Source organism: Mus musculus, chromosome 6, assembly GCF_000001635.26.
Source record: "Mus musculus strain C57BL/6J chromosome 6, GRCm38.p6 C57BL/6J".
NCBI classification, from domain to species: domain Eukaryota; kingdom Metazoa; phylum Chordata; class Mammalia; order Rodentia; family Muridae; genus Mus; species Mus musculus.
Window position 1 is genome coordinate 136693780 of NC_000072.6, and position 21337 is coordinate 136715116.

The window sequence follows — 21337 nt, forward strand, 5'->3', positions numbered from 1 at the left end:
TCATCTTGGATGTTTTGTTCTTATTGCTGGGGTCTAAGAGTTGCCTCACAAACCATACAGACACTGATCTCAGTCAGGCAGGGATGGTTTATTGAAGACACACCACAATGCTGATCAGTCAGGACTGTAGCTCAGAATTTCTTGGGGGTGGGGGGCTGAGCCATGGTGCCAAACATCTTTTCTCTGTCAGCTTATAAAGGAAAAAACACAAAAACCACAGCGAGCTCTTATGCAGGTGCAGGAAGTGCTGCCCGGTGGTCAGCTCTGACCCAAGCCATTTTAGACATTACAGTTCATATTGACCTTTAATTTGATGGGTCCTGCATAAAGCTTTGTGGAATTTCTTAGGAATTAACAAACCTTATAACATTCAGAGCATAACAAGATGTGTGATTGGGCGTGACCTTGCTTTGAGTCAAGTTATTATTCTGTGTCAGTGACTGGCAGCATATTATAGCAACAATATGAAATAGCTGGCAGGTATGGAACAAAATGGTTCCAGCTATGCTGGGGAGCGGGTAGACCTCTACATTTTTTTCAGGAGTGTCTCACACATGGAGAAGAGGACACAGAGACAGAGGTGTGCTGTGTACTGGCCTGCTTTCTATGCCTTGCTCCTTTCTCTCTCTCTCTCTCTCTCTCTCTCTCTCTCTCTCTCTCTCTCTCTCTCTCTCTCTCTCTCTCTCCCTTTAAAAAAGAACTTTATTGAGGGCAGTGGGATGCAAGCAATATAAAAATCAAACTCTTTAATTTTTCTTTCTCTGCTTCTCTGTAGCCATCCAGCAGCCATGGAGAACTGGGTTTACCTGAAAGGGGGGCTGGAAATGAAAAGGACCGGGTGTGAGAGAAGGATGAAGCCAAGACAAGGTTCTGATCAAGGCTCAAAGTTTAATTCTGCAGCTCCAGTTTATAGAGGGAAAAACCACAAGACCCATCCTTTGTTTCAGTTGGATTATGTTGCAAAGCAAGCTCAGGGGCAGTCTCTTCCTCTAAGTTCCTGTGGGAAGCTGCAGGTGCAGCAAGGCTTATGAGTCCATCTGGGCTGTTAAACCCATTGTGGCAAGCACTCAAGCATCAAGACTGGGGAAGGGCAGTTGGGGTTGGATGGTATCTGCATATTTCCTAAGGATCCTGATCTGTTCACAAGAAGCAGTGGGGCAGACCCCTCAAGTGACCCCTCGAGAGAACATGCATCAGGATGGGGTAGCAGTGCTCCAGCGGGCTTACTTCTTCCCCTTCTGCTCCATGTGAACTACAAAATAGTCATTGCATGCAATGATGAGGCCCGGTGCTACTGATAGAAAGCTCTGGAAGCCCACTTTGTCATCTGGCACTGGTCCAGGTCCTTCATTATTTTGTCCACACAGCCAGGGAGTCCTTTTGATTCTCCAGAACCCCAAGGACCTCTCTTTCCATGAGAATTCTCAGGTCCTCCGTTGTTCTCTGAAAATCTATGAAATGTAAGCGTCACGGTTTCCATGGTGTGCTCCATTCTGCGTGGCATTTTAAAGAATCAGGTGAAATCTGGGCGCAGCAGTCCTTGGAAGAGCTGAGCACGCAGTGATGAGGCCAGCACCCTCAGCTTGATTTCTTATAGTGCCCACAACCACCAGCCCAGTGGTCTGAGAGCATCACCCACAATGCACTGGGCCTTCCCACATCAATCACTAATTAAGAACGTGTTATACTTTTGCCCACAGGCCAATCTGATGTAGGCGTTTTCACAACTGCACTTTCCATTTCCAAAACGGCTTTACCTTGTCAAGTTGACAGGAAATTAGCCAGCGCACTGCCCTCAAAGAGGACTTGAGTTAGGGTTCCAGCAGTCATAGCAGACAACTGACGACTTCCTGTAGATCCCGCTCCAGAGGATGCGATGCCTTCTTCTGGACTCCTTGGAGACCCACACTAAGACATGCACAAATCTACACACAGACACCCATATTCACAACATTTAAAATAAATAAACAAATCTTTAAAAAAGAAACAGAAAACAGAACAAAAGGCAGAAGTTCTACAACATATTTTCAAGCTACTTTTTGTCAGTGGTGGTGGTCTGGGCTCATATAGATTTGCAGAAGAGGCAAGACAGCTTTATTCGGAGTAAAGTCATAGTGCAGGTTGTAGAGGGTGACACTGTCTGTAGAGGGAGACACTGTCTAGAGTGACAGCAGGCCACGTGAGTGACAGTCCTCAAGGGTCCCAGTTACTGTGTGGGGCTCATTTTTATGGGGTTCAAGAGGTTGGAACTGGTTACTAAAGGGCAAAGTCTCATATGTTAGGTTAGGCATCATTCATTTTTTTTACTGCCGACGGCCGTTCCTATAATGTACCTGATTTTGTTTGTTTGTTTGTTTTTCGTTTTTTTTGGAGATAGGGTTTCTCTGTGTATCCCTGGCTGTCCTGGAACTCACTTTGTAAACCAGGCTGGCCTCAAACTCAGAAATCCGCCTGCCTCTGCCTCCCAAGTGCTGGGATTAAAGGCGTGCACCACCACTGCCTGGCTAATGTATGGATTCTTATCACATGCATATGCAACTGAGCAGTGCTTTGCAATAATTAGTATTGATTAATGATGTACAACTACTGAGTACTTTTAGTGAGCTTTATATACACGCTACTTTTAGAATTACTATGAAAATATCCAATTAATGGCTCCATATTGGTTTCATACAGGCTGAACATAAAAATTTATATGGTGAGTGTGGTGGCTTGAACAAATATATGCAATAGGGTCAAATATTTAAACACCTTGTCCCCAGTTGGTGGCACTGTTTGGGAGGTTATGGGACCTTCCATAACTATATCCTTGCCGGAGGACTCACTCACTGGGAACGGGCTGGTTATCGCCTCCCTCATTTCCACGTTTCTTGCTCTGTTTCCCGAATGCTGATAAAGATATGATCGCTCACCATTCATAAACTCTGGATCCATAAGCTAAAATAAATGCTTTCTTTCATAAGTTGCCTTAGTTATGGTATTTTATCACAGCAACAAAAAATAGAGAGTGTGTACACATATTAAAATGATAGAACATATACATATGTATATATATATACACACACACATACACACATACATTGAGAGAATACACACACACACACACACACACACACACACACACTGCATGTGGTATGTATAAACTGTAATTTATACAGGGAGAGCAGTGTGTAACTTAAGGAAGGGTTTACAGTGCCAGAAATAGCAAGTGCTTGGGAGGCACTGGTGACTTCCTAGAGCAGAGCCGTGTAGGAATTGAACCTGTGCCTGGTTCTTAGGTCTCTGCCATGACAGGCTGTTGCATATTCACATGGCTAAGTGGGCAGGCCAAGGCAAAACCACAGTTTGAAATAGATAATTTCCCTGGCACAGAGGATGCTACCAGCCGTCAAGGACCTTGCCCCTGAAGAGCCTTGCCTTAGCTCCGGGACATTTTGTCTTCCAGTAAGTAGGAGGTGAGGTCTGGCAGCCCCAGGAAGAGGAGCAGGCAGAAGAGACACAAACTAGACTCTAAACACTTTTATTTTTTACCTAATATCCAGCATGGTTTCTGCAAAAATCACTAGTTAAACACACTTTCTTGTAGATAAGCTACTTAGCATACAATTCAGACAATTTAAAAACTTCTCTCACACATAGAGAGGGAAGGAGCCAGAAAACAAAACCAAACCAGAGATAAAATTAGAACAAAACCCCAAGTTCTGTACAGCACAGGACATTCCCCCTCCTCGCTCCTCCATTCAGGTTGATGCTCCATGGAGAACTGTGGGACAGGGCTCTGACGTATACACTCATCACACTGTCAGGAACACACACGGATGATCTTAGAAGTCCAAAGTCATCTGCTGCTACACAGTGAGTTTGAGACCAGCTTGGGATACACGAAACTCTGTCTCAACAAAACCAAAACCAACCAACCAACCAACCAACCAACCCAAAATCAGACCCACATGACTTGAGGGGTTGGTTCTACGTTCCAGTCAGGGCACTGAGGCTAAGTGCTTGTCTATGTTGTTGAGGTCTCTGGAAAATACAGATTCATGATATAGGAGGTTGCTACTGTCAGTTCTCAGACCTCACTTGGTCTAAAAATAGGTGCTATCGTGGTCTGAATTGTTCAGCTGCATGTATTCCAGAAAGCCTTTCTTGTAGCTGGCCACCCGAGTGGGCCTCCGGCTCTTCTTGCCCGAGGCCTGTCTTTTCTGTAAGGCGCTAACGATCATGTCTGAGAACTCAGTCTGCAGACGCTGTTGGTTCTCCCTGGAAAGTGGGTGGGAGAGAACAACAGAACTGGTCAGCAATCTACAAGGACTTTGTCTTAACCCCACAGGTTTAATCCCACCACTACCCAGCCGGTGACTATTCGGTGCTACACACAGGAAATGCTGGGAGTGCAGCACCACCATTGCCTTTGATGAGTCCAAAGAACTCTCTCTCCTTGCCTTGTGTACAATAAGCAAAATACATCGTACATAGGGAATGGATCTTTCTCTTTCAAAGTGAAACATTGCTAGAGGAATGTGGTAGAAGAGCCACTGAGACCAGGAAGCAAGCATCCTTAACTGCTGAGCCATCTCTCCAGACTCAAGATTTATTTTATTTTTATTATGTGTGGATAGAGGTGGTGTGTGTGTGTGTGTGTATGTGTGTGTGTGTGTGTGTGTGTGTGTGTGTGTGTGAGAGAGAGAGAGAGAGAGAGGTACATGCAGTAACCACAGAGTCCAGAAGAGGGCGTCATATCCCTCAGGACTAGAATTACAGAATCCATGTGATGAGAACTGAACTTGGGTCCTTTCATCACTAAGCTATCTCTCCAGCCCTTCTACCTACCTTTGTTTTGTTTTTGAGACAGTGTCTATGCAGTTTAGGCTGGCCTCAGACTCAGAGATGTGCTTGCCTGGGGACTGGGATCAAAAGTCTGTGCCATCACGCTCAGAAAATCAAGTATATTTTAGTGCATCTAAGCTGGATATAACTGGGTGAAGATGCTGGTTTACAGCTTTATAAAGCCAGCATTTGGGAGACTGGCCAAGACAGGGAGACTGAGAGGTGGCGGCCAGTCTATGCTATGTCTGTCTGTCTGTCTGTCTGTCTGTCTGTCTGTCTGTCTGTCTGTCTGTCTCTTTCTCTCTCTGAGTGACTGTGCATGCACGTGTGCACATATTCATGTATGTATGTACTCTATCTAACCTATCAGTCTATTATCTTGCAACTACATAATTGGGTCAACTAAAAAATCACCCCTTGGAGGGCAGAAGGGAAAGGAGCCAGTAAAACAAAATAAAGCCCAAATCAACGCAATCAGAACAAAATCTCCTCCAGTTCTAGAGCACCTCCCCTTCCGCTTTCCCAGGGGGAGCCTCCCTGGGACAATGGGACATGAGCACCGAGGAGGTGTGACTTCAGGGAGGACACACGTCTGACCTAGGAACAAGCGAGCATCAGTGTTCCAGAACAGCAGAGGCTGCGCGCTTGCTGTACTGCTGAGTCTTAGGACAATACAGGCATCCTGGACACTCCAGCTCAGCAGCGGGAGAAAGGAACGTTCTAGACTTTCTCGTGTTTAGTTCTCAGCTCACCCCACACATCATTGCCGCTCCCGGGCACTTGTCAGGTTGAGTACCTCTAAGCAGCATAAGTGCCAACAAGACCGAGACCTCCCAGCCCCTCCCCCTCTCTGCCACCCAGAGGCTTACACTGTCGGTGGGGATGGCAGGTTGTATTCTTGGTCCTTCATCCCAGTCAGCCAGTATGTGGTCTCTGTCCCTCTTCCCTAGAGATACAAAAGAGGAAGATCCCGTGAGGCACTGTCCACACCTGATGCCCTGACAATGACCTGTTCCAAGAGGCACCCTACCCCCACACTGCCCATTGGTGCCTCTATTTAAACACACATCCATCTGTGAAATTTAGGAAAAATTTAAGAAGTCTCCCACCAGACTGGCTTTTTTTTTTAACTCTTTCTTTACCCTCTCTTCTGTTTTCTAAAAATTGATTAATACTTAGTTAATCAATTAGTTAATTCTGAGGCAAGGCTCCACACTAGGATACAGGCAGGGCTGGAGCTTATCCTGTAACCTAGGTTACCACAAGCTCACAGCGCTTCTCCTGCCTCAGCAGCTGAGTGCCAGGCTTCCAGGCATCATGGGCCACCTCCAAAGTAAAGCTTGCTTGTCCTCCCAGAAGGTAATTCAGATTACAGTATTGCTATAGAACCCTACCTCACAAAGGGAGAAATTCAAGCCTGAGGTAGTAGCTCCTTTGGAAAATGCTTGCTGTGAGAGTATGGGGGCCCGAGTTCAGATCACCAGCACCCCAGTACAAATCTGGGTGCAGCGTATGTGTCTGTAACCCACAGGCTGGAAAGCAGAGACAGGAGGATCTCCAGAGCTCACTGGCAAGCCAGTCCAAACCAGGGAGCTGCAGGGTTAGTGGGACACCCTGCCTCGGAACACTGAGGACGGCAAGACAGCTCACAGGTGAGAGTCACAAAAGCCTGACAGCCTGAGCTGGATCGCTGGACACACACAGAGGTAGGAAGAGAGACAACAGACTCCACAAAGGTGTCCTCTAGTGCATGAGCGCGTGCACACACACACACACACACACACACACACACACACACACACACACACACACACACACACTAAAAATTAAAACTTAACAGTTTAGAGAAACTTAAAGGTTTAAAAGAATTGAAGAAGACAGCCAGTGTTGACATCTGGTTTCTATACATCACATACATACAACCATGTATCCATGTATCTACCATGAACATACTCAACACACACACATACACACTCACACAAACACACACACACACTCACCACACACACACCAACAAGTGTGTGAGTGTGCACATGTGTGTGTGTATGTGTGTGTGTGTGCATGTGTGTGTGTGTGTGTGTGTGTGTGTGTGTGTGTAAGACAACACACATGTGCCAGCCAGAGGACAACTATCAGGAGTTGGCCGTCTCTTCCCACGTAGGATCACATTTGGGCGCTCAGACTTGACAGTAAAGATCATCTCTCTCCAGTGCTTTGTTTTCTTTTAACCTTTTACAGCAGTGTTGAGACAAAATTGTTACCACAGTTTCATTATACCGGTGTGGAATTATAAATACACGGGACATAATAAGCCCCTGGAAGTGACAATCGTTTGGCTCATGGCGGGTGGGTGGCGTTATACAACGAATGGAAACTTAGGAGAAATTTTACTTTTGCTAAGGTTTTCTCTGGGGAGGTCAGATGCATATAGATTAAATTAGTATCCATGTATCTACATGTTTACAAGACTATGAGTAGCATTTTAGGGGAATGATCTTGGTTTAGTAAACGTGTTTGTGGAAGACTCAAAACCTGAGTTTTATCACACAGTTTTGCTTAAAAGGAGGCATTTCCCAAGCTGCAGCTACAGTGTACATGCCGTAGCATGTATGGCTCCTGGAGATGAAAACACATACAGTCAGTTGCTGGCTTTATCAAAAATTGTGATAATTTTCAAACGCACCTGAAGGATGGCTGGGGACAGCTGGTGGCTTCACAGGGCAGCTGGTTTAAATGTGAGAAGCACGGGGGGTGGGGGCATGGCTCAGAAGTTAAAGTGCTTATCGCACAGGTGGATGCCTGCCCTCTCTGAAACCCCAGCCTCAGAAGGCAGAGATGGGGAAGCCCCTGTCTGGATAGCCAGACTAGCCATGTCAGTCAGCTCCAGATTTGAATGAGACTATGCTTTGAAGAATAAGGGAGAATCCTGGTATTAACTTCAGGCCTCTACTCTACACTGCAAGCGCACAGGCATGCAAGTGTGCTCTCATGTATGCACATGTATCTCACATACATACACAAGAGCAAAAAAGCAAGACATAGCACGGAAGACCTATAGCCATGATCCTCAAACATCTATGTGTCATGACATCAGAATGCTCGTCCGAAGTACAGGTGCCTGGCTCTTCCCCTAGGGTCTCGGGAGGCCAGGCAGGGTGTTTAGACACCTGCAGTTTAACAAGTACTCAGGAGTGACCAATATGAGGCCACATCTTGGTACCCACTGGTCCGGAGCCTCATAATGATTAAAGCAACTATGGAGAAAGCAATATTTGAAAGTGAGCAGACAGGTGTTTGGACTATAGTGAATCCTGATCAGTTTGAGCTCTCGGGTTGGGAGGAGGAACTGGGGACAGATGGGGTGTGTATGTGGACAGGTGGTGTGTGTATGTGGACAGATGGTGTGTGTATGTGGACAGACGGTGTGTGTATGTCAAGGGGACAGGTGGTGTGTGTATGTGGACAGATGGTGTGTATGTGGACAGGTGGTGTGTGTATGTGGACAGGTGGTGTGGGTATGTGGAGGGGACAGATGGGGTGTGTATGTGGACAGGTGGTGTGTGTGTATGGATGGAATGGTAGCAGTATTCTGTTGTTGCTGGTATTGTTATTTTTAAAATTATCTTTAGATTTATTTATTTTACTTTAAAGTGTTTTGCCTGTATGTACGCATTTTTACCTTGTGTATGCACTGACCATGAAGACCAAGAGAGGGTGTCAGATCCCTCATAACTGGAGTTACAGATGGCTGTGGCCCAGCGTGTAGGTGCTGGGAACTTAACCTGGGACCTCTCTCTGCAAGAGCAGCAAGTGCTTTTAACCTTTGAGCCACCCCTCCGGCCTGGTAGCCATGCTTTGTAGCCTCCTAGCCCCAGCACGGAACAGCTACAGGGCTTGTGGGAGTTCAGGGCAGCTCTGAGTTCACTCAGGCAGAGGTTCTTTCTCAGGGATGGTGGAGATCACTGCCAGGGAGGCCGCAAAGGGGTCTTCAGCTTCAGCTTCAGCTTTTCTGACTGTCTTGGCGGAGGGTTTCATGCGGCCCACTGTGTCTGAGTGCCTGCCCACAAGGGTCTGCAGCAGCCTTACCTTTAAGTAGGTTTCTCCCCTCACTTCATACAGGAACTGGCAATCCGTTCTCTTCAGGATGGTTATGGTGGAGCTGCTCATGTGAATCCTCAAGGCTGGAGACACAAAGCAGACCCATGAAAATCCACCCACGTTGAAACATGATACGGCCACGTTTGTCTCTCTCTGATTCGAGAGAGACGCCAGCAGCCCCCTAAACAACTATTGTCCATCATGGAGAAACGCACACAGTTGCTTTAGTGACTTTAAAAACAGTGCCAGTGCATGAGAAAATGCTGCCCATGTCAGAAGACCAGTCTGGCACAGTCTTTTCTTGGGGGTTCTGAATGTTGGCACTTTACAAATTTTGTCTGCGGAATTTCATGCCAGCTCAGAGTGGAAACCTTTGGATCTGGCTTTGGATGGACCTTCTCCTGCTGAGCCTGGGGTGGGGTTTTGGCTGTGTGGTCTCCAGTATAAAGACCCAGTAAATATCTAAGGTGCTGAGGGCAAGGCGAAGAGTTGGGCTCTGAGTTTCTCAAGCTTTCCTTGTCCGTACCCTTCGGAAGAACTGTCGACGAGGGACTCCTACCTAACAGCTCATGGCTGAATGCCCAACAGCCACTCCATAAGCTGAGACAGTGGTCAGAACGGTGGACACCCACCACGGAGCAGGGTGCTTAACATTTCACCGACCTGGTCCTGTCCAGAAATCCTCCCAGGGAGGTCGGTGTCTCATCCTTGGTTTATGGATTCATCTTTCTGAGGTCTTGAAAGAACGGGTGATTTCCCTCAATGTATGCAGATGACTGGAGCACAGTTTTTATTTTAATCTAAGTCTGCTTGAGTCACATTTTATTCTTCCCGTGACACTTTGACTTTGTAGAACATAATTCTAAGATCATGTCAGTCTAACTACCAAAATCTTGCTGTGGGTCCCGTGTCTTGTCATCTTTTTAAACTTCATCTACCATCTCTTTTCTTCCTTCTACTATATATTTTTATTATTACCCCTATCACCAATATTAGTTGATCATCTATTGCATTCAGTAGTATATGGTGCCTCAATTTTGCCAGACACCTTCCTTTGCAAAGACTGATTCGATCTGAGGAAAAGCCTGAAACTTTGTGTACTAACAAATTCCTAGATAGGTTCTCTCCTAAAATCAGCTTCTAGAAAACCCAGGTAAATAGGAAAGGTGACTCTGAGCCAGGTATTTGGTCCACAGCTTTCCCATTGGATAACACAGTTTCCATAGATATATGCTAACGTTCATGATAATTCCATCTAGAACATGCCCGATTTCATTACATGTGGGCCCCAAATACAGAAGCAGTCTAAAACTGAAGGAAAGAGACTGAAACCATCAGCAGTATACGCAACAAAATTCAACATGGCATGTTAGCACAGGCTCAAGTCTAGCCCTGTGAGGGGTCCTCACTCTGGCACTGGGTCTCGGCACTGTGCAGCGTTCTACAAGTGCATCTGTTGGAAGAGAGAATCTCTGTTCCCTAAAGAAAATAGCAGTGCCCCTTCTTACGGAGGCCGGTGGATTCCATCCTGGAGGCAGTGTTGACAGTGTCTCCAAACAGGCAATAGCGAGGCATCTTGATCCCCACAACACCAGCAGCGCAGGGCCCTAGAAGGAAGGAAGGAAGGAAGGGGAGGCATCAGTGCACAGTGAAGAATGGAGCTGGGACAGGTGAGCCTTTCTCATGGGCACGGAGACTTGGCACACATGTGATGTGATTCCTTTAAGGAATGACTACAAGCTCTGGGCTTTTGTTATAGCAAAGAACACATATTTTTACTGAACAAGAAGGCATTCAGAGGTCCAGGTCACAAAATGCCAACGTTTGAAAATCAAGGGCTCTCAAGAAGGTCTCAGGTGACCCCATAGCTTGTCTGCTTTATCGAAGCACACAGTCCTGAACCCTGAATTGCTAGAAGGAGCCGTAGACCCAAAGACACAATTGCCCATGTTTGCTTGTGTTAACATTATGCTGCTGTTTCTAGGATTGGTGGCCTACAACGGAACACCCAGAAGAAAAGTACAAGGCCATCCAGAGACTGCCCCACCTGGGGATCCATCCTGTATACAGACACTAAACGCAGATACTATTGTGAATGCCAAGAAGTGCTTGCTGACAGGAGCCTGATATAGCTGTCTCCTGAGAGGCTCTGCCAGAACCTAGCAAATACAGAGGCAGATGCTTGCAGCTAAGCATGGGCCTGAACACGAGGTCCCTAATGGAGGAGTTAGAGAAAGGACTGAAGGAGCTGAAGGGGTTTGTAACCCATAGGAAGAAAAACAATATCAATCAACCAGACCTCCCAGAGATTCCAGGGACTAAGCCAACAACTAAAGAGTAAACATAGAGGGTCCCATGTCTCCAGCTGCATATATAGCAAAGGATGGCCTTGTCAGACATCAATGGGAGGAGAGGTCCTTGGTCCTGTGAAGGCTTAATGCCCCAGTGTAGGGGAATGCCAGGGCAGGGAGGTGGGAGTGGGTGCATGGGTGAGCACCATCATAGAAGCAGGGGGAGAGAGGATGGGATAGGGGGTTTCCAGAGGGGAAACTGGAAAAGAGGATTTGAAATGTAAATAAACAAAATATCCAATAAAAAAGACACAATAAATGTTTAAGATAATAGAAAAAAAACATAGAAGAGATGAAATAGAGGAGGCTTGTATATGTGTTTTCATGTGTGTATGTGTGCTTGTGTGAGTGCTTGCATGTGTGCATGAGTGCTTATGTGTGTGTTTGCATGTGTGTATGTGTGCTTGTGTATGTGCCTGCATGTGTGTATGTGTTTGTGTGTGTGTTTGCCTGTGTGTATGAGTGTTTGTGTGTGTGCCTACATGTGTTTATGTGTGCTTGTGTATGTGTTTGCCTGTGTGTATGAGTGCTTGTGTGTGTGCACGCCTGCATGTGTGCTTATGTGTGTGTTTGCATGTGTGTATGTGTGCTTGTGTGTGGCTGCATGTGTGTATGTGTGCTTGTGTGAGTGCTTGCATATGTGCATGTATGCTTGTGTGTGGCAGCATGTGTGTATGTGTGCTTGTGTGAGTGCTTGCATGTGTGTATGTGTGCTTGTGTGTGTGCTTACATGTGTGTATATGTGTGACTGTGTGAAAAGGGCAAGACAATGTGTCATGCAAAGTATTAGTGAGGATGACTTAAAAATTTCACCTTATGTATTCTTTGTATATGGTACTGTGTTCCATAAAGACATTTCCCCACGGGTACATGTTCACTGCTCATGTATCCCTCTCACCCTCCTAGCTTGCCTGCTCTCCTCTCCCCTGTCCCATAGTCCCCTTTGCTCCCCTAGACATTTTTCCTTCTCTCATGTTATATACATGCATACAGTGTTACACAGTTATGTAAAAATCTAGGGACCACGTGAGAAAAAAACATGGCTTTTGGTTTTTGAAACTAGCTTCATTGGCTTAGTTAATATGATTATGTCCATTTGCCCAGTTGTATCCACTTTCCTGTGAAAAATGTAACGTCCTTTTCCTTTATGGCTAGTAACATTCTCTTGTGTATATGTGCCACATTTGTTGTTGTTTCTCTGTTGTTAGATATCTAGGTTGGTCATGAGTTCTCCTTCAACTACATGTTTCTGTAAGACCAACAACTTATCTTCTTAAGTTTCTATATCCAAGGCTGGTAGTTAAGCTGGTGGCCTGAGGCTGCTCACTGCCTTGTATCTCCATGGAACAAATGACATCCTAACTTGCTACCTAAACTAAAAGCTTAATTTAGAAATACGCAGTCACAATCCTCAAGTTCCATCTCCGAGTCATAGGCTGATGCCTGATTGAATTGCATAGCAGATAGTGGTAACACAGAACTTTAACCAATCAGATGCCCAGCTGTTGGGACCATAGAGCTGTAGTGCACGTGGGACCATGCTACCAGACAGGCATTAGGACTGGTAAGCTGTGGTAACCTGTTGGGACCATGGAGCTGTAGTGCACATGGGACCATGCTACCAGACAGGCATTAGGACTGGTAAGGTTGGATGAGCTCAAACCCAGGGACTCTCAGAGATTTGAAAACAGCAGGGGTGGAGCCATTCCCTACCTGTCTCTGTACCTGCTCTGGAACACATAATCAGGACAGCCCGCTGAGGGGACCACGGGCACTCAGTCACGTAGTGACTCACAGACAGAGTTCTTTTCCATCGTAATAAGGCATCTAGATAGCTTAGAGCCTTCAGCTAATGACCGTCCCTTCCTGGGTGCTCTTCCCCCAAGAGGTATATCATCCCGGGTTTACCCCGAATAAGGTGTCTATATTCACATCCACCATCCAGTTAAACAATGTGAACCAGTAAGGCTTGTCTCAGAGAACAGCTTCATTGACTGCCATGGGAAAGGTGCCTTAAAGAGCATTGCCTAAAACTCCCAAGGAAGGCTTTCTCTCCTCCAGCCCCTTTGGTACTCTCAGCCTTCACTCCTAATGGGGCTGGCTCCTGTTCGTCCAGGGCTCCATCTTCCCCTTCCTGCCTGGCGTGTAGATGCCCCGAGGGTAAATATCATGGTGGATCCTGGATCTTGACTTCCCTTCCTGGTAGTATAACAGCAGCACCTGGGTACCCAGAGAGGAGACCAGGAACCATTGTGGACTCTTCATTCTGGACTTTGCTCTGCCTCTTCCTAGGTGGGTGCTTGTGTCCAGGTACCCCCGCGCCCCAGCCCCAGCTCCCACCCTCTAAGTTCCACAGTAAGACATAGAGCTTGAACCTATCAGATGCTTTCTGTCTCGCACCTCTACTCATGCTAGCTCTCACTCTCGCTCTCACCTCTCTGACTCATTCTTTCAAATGGCCTTACACTTGGTTCCTGACTTTCCTTTGAACTTCCATGGTCTTCTAACTGACCCATGTGCTCTCTGTAGCGCTGTTGCAGAGTGAGTATAAGTGTCAGAGACATTTGACCAGTTGTTTCTCCTCTGAATCACACATTTTTAGATATTTTTTTCTTCTTAAACAAAAGATTATATGTTTCATTATACATATATATGTCTGTGGGTAGGTGTGCATGAGTGTAGATGCTGGAAGAAGCCTGAAGAGCATCATTTTCTCTTGGAGCTGGAGTTACAGGTGTTGTGAGATGCCCATCATGGGTGCCGGCAACTAAACTCAGGTCCCCTACAAGTGTGCTACACTGTCTTGACCATTCAGCCATCTCTCCAGCCCTAGCATTGTAACATTTTAAGGGAACATGAACAGGAGTTGGGACTATGTATGGGGAGGTAATAGTGAGACAGTAGACATGATGATTTAAGGGCTGCCCAGAACCTCTTGTTTTCCTGTGGTCAGTGTTTATCCATTTTGGAATGAAGATGCTATCCACAGTGTTATTTCAAGCGCAATCAAGGGGATGATGGGCTGGGTCTAAGTGCGTCAGGATGTATAATGGACTCCACATTTAGCACACAGGTTAAGAGTACGTTTTACAGGAAAACCATGCCCTGTGTGTTTTGCTTTGAGTCTATGCCTTGTGTGTTCCACTTTGAGTGACCCCCTCTTGCTAGGATGCCCAACTCCTTACCAGAATGAACTCCAATGCGGATCCACACGGGGAGGCCAGGGAGATGCTCCAACTCAAAGGTCCCTATGAAGCTGAGGATGTCCAAGGCCATCTTGGAAATGTCTACCGCGTGTCGGTTGCCGTTTCTCATAGGCAGACCGCTGGCCACCACGTAGGCGTCACCGATGGTTTCTACCTGTGGAAACATGCTCTCGTCAGTGGCTCTGCCCCATGGGAGACTGAATTGAACAGAATCCTTTGCCGAATGCACATAAGAGTAAGGGATGGGAGCTCAGATCGAGCAGTCCTGTTTACCTCATTCAGGGCCCATCCTATGACAATTTCTCTAGTTCTCTCTCTCTCTCTCTCTTTCCTTAAGTAGTCTAGTTAACTGGATGACAAAACAACTATGGAAGATTTTAGCCATAAAGAAGAATTTTATAGTTAGATTGTGCAGATGAAGTGTCTACACATTGTAAACAATTCTGTAAGTGTTCAAGTAATCTGTTCGCGGGGCTGTGGACATGGCTCAGTGATTGAGGACACCGCCTGCTCTTGCAGAAGACCAGAGTGCACTTCTGCATTCACTCGGTGACTCATTCCCATTTGCACCTTCAGCTTCAGGGCATCAGATGTCCCTGTGGGCACCTGCATGTAAGTGGTGTAGTCACGGAGGCATACGCATGCCCATACATTTCACAGTGAAAATTGAGACTAAATAATGAAATGACCTGACTGATCCTATATGATTTCAGTCATAAACCAAATTACCAGAATAAACTTTAGTGATTATGGTTTTCAGTATAGTATTTTGCCAAGCGTAATTGTAGGTTCCTTCAAGAATAGAACATTTTTATGGTCTCGAGCAATGTTTACAGTAACTCCACTCTCTGGGTTTCATTTATGGCCATCTTACATGCTGCCCTTGCTTTGTAGGGGATTTGAAACACTTCCGTTTCCTCTGTATTTGTCATCCTAAAATTATCCATGTTGTAATTTGTTCCTTCTGGGTCACTTCTTAAGGTAATTTTGACATCTGACCTTTTAAAATTCTTCTACACCTCTTCCGTTTCAGCTTGGATTCAACCACCACTTCAGTGAGTGTTAAAGAAGGATGGATTAAGTTTTTCGTACATGTTTGTATGTGCCTGTGTGTGGGCTTGTGCACATAAGTGCAGGTGCCTGCGGGAATCAGAAGAGGATGACAGATCCCTTGGAGCTAGAGTTATAGGCAGTTCTGAGCCCCCATGAATTGGGTGCTAGAGCTCAATGCAGGTAGAATAGGAAGCGTTCTTAACCTGCCTCTTGTTATAGCTGTACCGGGAGGAGAGGACAGGAGTTATAACAGGGGCGACTGTGTCAGGCTCTGGTGGCCTTGGGCCTCTCAATGGTCACAGCCTGAGGGCTGGAGCAGGTACCTTGTAGACGTCATGGTGGTCCACAATCTGGTCAAAGCTCTTGTAGATGTCGTTGAGCATGTCCACCACCTCCATGGGCGTGCTATACTTGCAGATGGTGGTGAAGCCCACAATGTCACTGAAGTAGATTGTGACTTCTTCGTACAGCTCTGGCTCCACGATGCCTTTCTCCTTCAGTGACTTTACCACCAGCCTAGATGAGGCAAGTGGAAAACAACCTTTAACCTCCATAGAGTTTCCTTGCCTTGCAGTTTAGATTGTAGCGACTGTCAACAGGACTGAAAAATGAATTCCAGTGAGTGTCCAGGAAGCAAAACCAACAGATGTCCTATGTTGTGTGTGTGTGACTCCATTGCCTGCTTGTGTGTGTGTGTATTTGAACTTGGATGAATATAAGCATTTTCAACCTTAACTTAGATTAGTAATATTCATAATCTCCATTTCAAACAAGCATACACCATATTCAGAAACCTCACTGTCAAGTGTGTTGCTGATGTAAGAAGTTGACCCTAAAGCTATGAGCACTAAAGAGCTTGACAAATGTGCCCTTCTCGCCAAAGCTAACAGTTCTGCCCCTCTCAGATACTTCGTGGTATTATTATTATGGATTCCAAAGAGAAGTCGCTCAGAAAACCTCGCTGAGGGGATGGAAGGGGCAGCTTCTCAGAGCAAGTCCGACACCTGAGTGGACTGGGACTTCCTATAGGGGACAAGGTGTCTGCCTTCCCCACGGGGGGAGCGTTCTGGGGCTGACTGGGGTTCAGGACTCTCTGCTGCCGTTGGGGTCATTTTGAAGGGAGCCTGAGCAGAAACCTCAGCATCAGAATCTGAGACGCTGGCTGGGAGGTGCAACACTAGCCTATGAGAACAAAGCTCTCATTTTATTTTATTTTGTACATGTGTTTGCTTAAATGTGTGTACGTGTACTGCAAAAGTGTGTCTGGTACCCGCAGAGGCCAGCAGAGAGCACCTTTGAGACTGGAGCTAAAGATGGCTGTGAGCTACCATGTGGGTGCTGTGAACTCAGGTCCTTTGCAAGAGCCACAAATGCTCCTAACCGCCAAGCCACATCTCCAGTCCCTAAATCCTTCATTTTTATATAGATAAGAAAACCAAGGGGTGAAAAGGAAGTGGGAATTTCATGTGATCCCATAGCCTGCTGCAGACAAAGCTGTTACTAGAACTGAGCAATGCCTGTCTGTCCTCTGCACCACGACCTGTCTGCAAGCCAAGGCATGTTCAGGGAGATGGAGAAGATTTGGAGGTGACACTAACAGTTGCAGAATCCTTGAGGATCGTTCAGAAAACCCATCGTCTATCAGTCACAGGGGTCTGGGACACACAGAGACTCTCCAGTGCGTAGAGGAAAGTCTTTTCAAGTGTAGTAACACAATGTAGGGACCTTTGCAAAATAGCCCTTGATGTGGCTGGTAAGAGAAAGAAAGAGAACTTCAGGTGGTGAGCTTGGGTAGAGGGTTGCTGCTGTCACAGAATGTGAATACAAATTAGATATCTTGGTTTTCTCACAAGAAGGAAACCCATTTACGTTTTCCTAATCTCCTGGGTACTGTTCAATAAATGCTGAACTGATGGTGATTCCTACATACACACTTCAGTGTTGCTATAAATGTTGCTTTTTGGTTCTTCTGGACAGTGTCTACCTTATGTTATTGTGGAAACATGAAGTTTTCATAAAGATAAAATGTATTTTTTTCCAGAGTTAGAGTAAGGCCTGGCTTCAACCACCTAGCAAGATGATTGGGGTGGGAGAGGTGTTCAGCCATTAAGAGTGCTTGCTGCTTCTGCAGAGGACCCAGATTTCTTCCCAGATCCCATAGCAGGGAGCTCACGACGACATATAACTCAAACTCAGCAGATCTGATGGCCTCCACGGTTCTGTGTGGGCAACTACACTTGAATGTACAGGCAAGTATGTTCATGTGCACGTGCGTGTGTGCACACACACAGACACACATACAATCTTTAAAAAAATTGTCATCTTGTGATCATGTTGAACCAAGCTTGTGAAAACTTGAGTTGCAGAGGCAGCTGTTTTATCCCACTGACGTGACATTGTTGGCTAAAACCTCTGATGGTGAAACCCTGGGACAACTATGGCATCATGTTTCTCAATGAGGCCTTACTGTCCAGGCAAAGAATTCTGCATGACATAGTGAGTTTATGTGGCTCAGGCAACACATACCCTCTTTGACATAGAGGTGGGTGGTTCTAGTGTATTTCCAGAATGCTCTCCTAATCTGTGTGTATGAGCTGGAAGGCTCATGGTCCTGATTAGGCTTTTCCAAGTCCCAGGGACTGAATGGGGCACATGTGTGTCCCCCACCTCTTTGCCCAGGTTTATAGAGGAGAAACTACTTTTTATTTGGAAAATAGTCATTAGGACAGATGGGGGTGGATATGGGAGGGGTTAAGGAACCAGCAACCTGGAGAAGCCTCAGTTACTGTGTATACCCCAGCATGAATGTTATAGACGAGTGTTGGTTTCCTATCTGCTACCCAAGATACTGAAGGAAGATGGGAGACAGGTTGGATCATCTAGGTTTCCTATCCAAGACTGCTCATCAATAGTAGCCAGTGGAAGCAAGCTTTGAAGTCAGGTCTCACTGAGCTCAGTTTCCGCAATTTTACCAGAGCTAGGCTACCTAGCTTATCCTTACACTCAATTAACAGCTTGCCACACCGGAACGGGAAGAGACCATTGCTTCTTGCTTGTACAAAGCCATTGACCAAACCATCACATTGTGATTCCTCATTTATCTTAACATTCCGGGGGAACTTATTCGAATGACAGTGTTCTGAAAACATTAAGCTCTTTGGGGATTTCAGTCCTAATGCCCTTTCTCTTCTGTCCTGACTATGTTTCATGAAGTTCGCTCATAGATGGTCTGATGGCAAGACACCTGCCTCGTCGCCCACAGACAACTTCTAGTTCTTGTGACTTGGACTTTGCTTGTGATGTCAAGAAGAAAAGCAAAGACACCAACACTGAATGCCTGAGAGCCTCAGAGAGCGTTCACACAGCACATGCGGCAGACTTGAGTTTCCATGCTGAGTCTGAGGACAGACGGACAGCAGTTTGCCTGAAGGCAGAATGTAGACTTAATGAGATATTAGAACTCACAGCCCTCTACTCAGTCCATAATCCTCACAGTAACTTCTTTGCTTTGGGAATTCAGAGTGAAATCAGGAGGTTCAGCAAGGTTCAAGCATTTTGAACCCTGAAGGGTCTATAAAAGGAAACCACCCTAGACTGCCCCAAACAAACCAAAGGCCAAACCAAATGCAGAACAAAACCAGCAATGGGGAGAGGCGGCCACGTTGAAGGTTTCAGCTGGGAGCCTGGCTGTGGAATCACGGGAAGCCATGTTTACAGGTGGCTGGCCTTACCGTGGGAGGAGCATGAAGTTAAGGTGGTCAGCCCTGTCCCTCTCCGCCTTGTACAGCTGAGTCCTTTCCTCCACCAGATGTTCCAGGTTTCGAGAGTACAGCTGGAGACGTCGGATCAAGGTGTCCATGTAAGACTCGTTTTTCTGGTCATGGAAAAGGCTGCAGGTGGTAACAGATGAAGGATTTTTACACATCACTGGGAAGGGGTGTGAGGGGGGTCTCATGATGTTGTGTATGTTAAAGATAATGTTTATAACATGCTAAGACATAGAAAAAAGTTCTGAGATCCCACAGCCATTCTGCCATCGTGATTACGTCATTGACAAGTTCCCACTTCTGCCCTCAGACGGTGTAGGCTTGCTTTGTATAAGTGAGTGTGTGTCTGTGTGTTTCTGTGTTTGGTATGTGTGTGTGTCTCTGTGCCTCTCTCTCTGTATATGTGTATGAGAGACTGGTTGTGTCTCTGTGTGTCTCTGTGTGTGTGTTTATGTGTATGTTGTGTCTCTGTGTATGTTTATTGTGTGTGTTTGTGTGTATGTGTGTGTGTGAGAGAGAGAGAGAGAGAGTGTGTGTGTCATAGTATGGGTTTGAAGGAGGTTTGAGGACACCATCATTGTTTTGGGTATGAACTCAGGTGACTAGTCTTGTTGACATCTCCACAGTCCCAAGAGACAGAACTTTTTTTATAACAAGCTCCCAAGGGCTCTTACTTGACCCCAGCAGTAAAGGTTCGTTAGGCAGAATGGGATCAGGAGCAAGCACAGGGGAGGTGGAAATGAATGGATTCAATTAAAAGTTTCCCCATCTTAACTATGGATCTTCGTCACCTAGGGAATTATTAAAACTCCCGCTAAGTTACACCTTAGCCCTGTTACATCAAATGCTCTAGGGCAGAATTAAGGTGCCAGTGTTTCTTAAAGCTCCTTGGGGAATCTCAAATGAACAGCCATGTTTGAGACCCACCAGAGTCAAGGGTAAAGACCAGGGGCCCATGATCTATCTCCATGAGAGTCCCTGTCACTGATACTGCACTGTCCCATCTGACCTCGGTGACAGCCAGGGGAGGAGTGAAAAGGCGAGAATTGAATCTGTTGCTAGTTCCTGCTCTATTCAAACAGTGCACACTTCTGCCAATCAGACCATGGCTCCCATCTCTGCCTTGGCTTCTCACCTCAGCAGGTGTCTGAATCTTAGGGCCTAAGGACACCTCCAGAAAGTCAGAGATGGAAGGAAGTTTAGAAACCACCCAGCTCACTCCAGTTTCATGAATGAGGAAGTTGGTAGCCTGCATCTGCGTCTGCATGTGCGTGTGCATGTCTGTGTGTGTGTGTGTTGATTTGCCCTCTGTTCCCAGCAAGCCAGCATTATGTCTTCCTTGGTGCTTGGTTTCTCAGTTCTCCAGTCACTGTCCCTTTCCCATCTGTAGTGTGTTATCTAAAAGCACACAGCATCGAGGATTTGGTATCGCTGGATCATGGGATATAACACCCATTTTGAACACGAAGGCTCTAGTGATTCAGAAAACAAATCTAAAGTGTCTGGGGCCATAGCTGGTGATTTTGGAGATCTTTAAAGCTTGCTGACCTTGGTGGCTGGAGAGATGGTTCATAAGAACCTATCCTGCCTTACCAGAGGACCCTCGGTCACCTCCTAGGACCTATGTCAGGGGACTTACAGATCCAAGTTCAGGTCTAGGGAATCCGGGTGCCTGCGCACAGGTACACAAACCCACACATATACAAAGAATTAAAAATAAAAGCTAGATCTTAAAAATATTAAGAACTTTCTAATGTTAAGAATTACCCATCTGGGCCCAGAGACATGGCTCAGTGGTTAAGAACACTGACTGCTCTTCCAGAGGACCTGGGTTTGATTTTCCAGCTCCCTTGTGGCAGCTCACAACTGTCTGTAACTTCAACCCCAGGGTCTGATGCCTTTTTTGGCCTCTGTGAGCACTGCATGCACAAGGCACACAGACATACATGCAAGAACCCCCCTATATGTGTGTGTATATATATATATATATATATATATATATATATATATATATATATATATATATATATATATA

The 21337-nt window shown here is 46.1% G+C and overlaps 1 protein-coding gene and 1 pseudogene across 2 annotated transcripts in view; both read right to left on the reverse strand.

Annotated features, from left to right (window-relative positions):
• Nucleotides 1–883: 883 nt before the first annotated feature.
• Gm4714 lies at nucleotides 884–2328 on the reverse strand (annotated as a pseudogene).
• A 1176-nt stretch (nucleotides 2329–3504) lies between these two features.
• The window catches only part of Gucy2c (guanylate cyclase 2c), an 84459-nt gene continuing 66626 nt past the window's right edge, over nucleotides 3505–21337 (reverse strand). For both annotated transcript variants that reach the window (NM_145067.3, NM_001127318.1), the window contains 7 exons: nucleotides 19267–19425; nucleotides 15859–16051; nucleotides 14462–14636; nucleotides 10434–10532; nucleotides 8914–9008; nucleotides 5697–5773; nucleotides 3505–4260 (listed from right to left, as the gene is read on the reverse strand). In NM_145067.3, the coding sequence (NP_659504.2) occupies nucleotides 4086–4260; nucleotides 5697–5773; nucleotides 8914–9008; nucleotides 10434–10532; nucleotides 14462–14636; nucleotides 15859–16051; nucleotides 19267–19425 (973 nt within the window). In that variant the 3' untranslated portion in view covers nucleotides 3505–4085. The remainder of the gene's footprint in view (nucleotides 4261–5696; nucleotides 5774–8913; nucleotides 9009–10433; nucleotides 10533–14461; nucleotides 14637–15858; nucleotides 16052–19266; nucleotides 19426–21337) is intronic.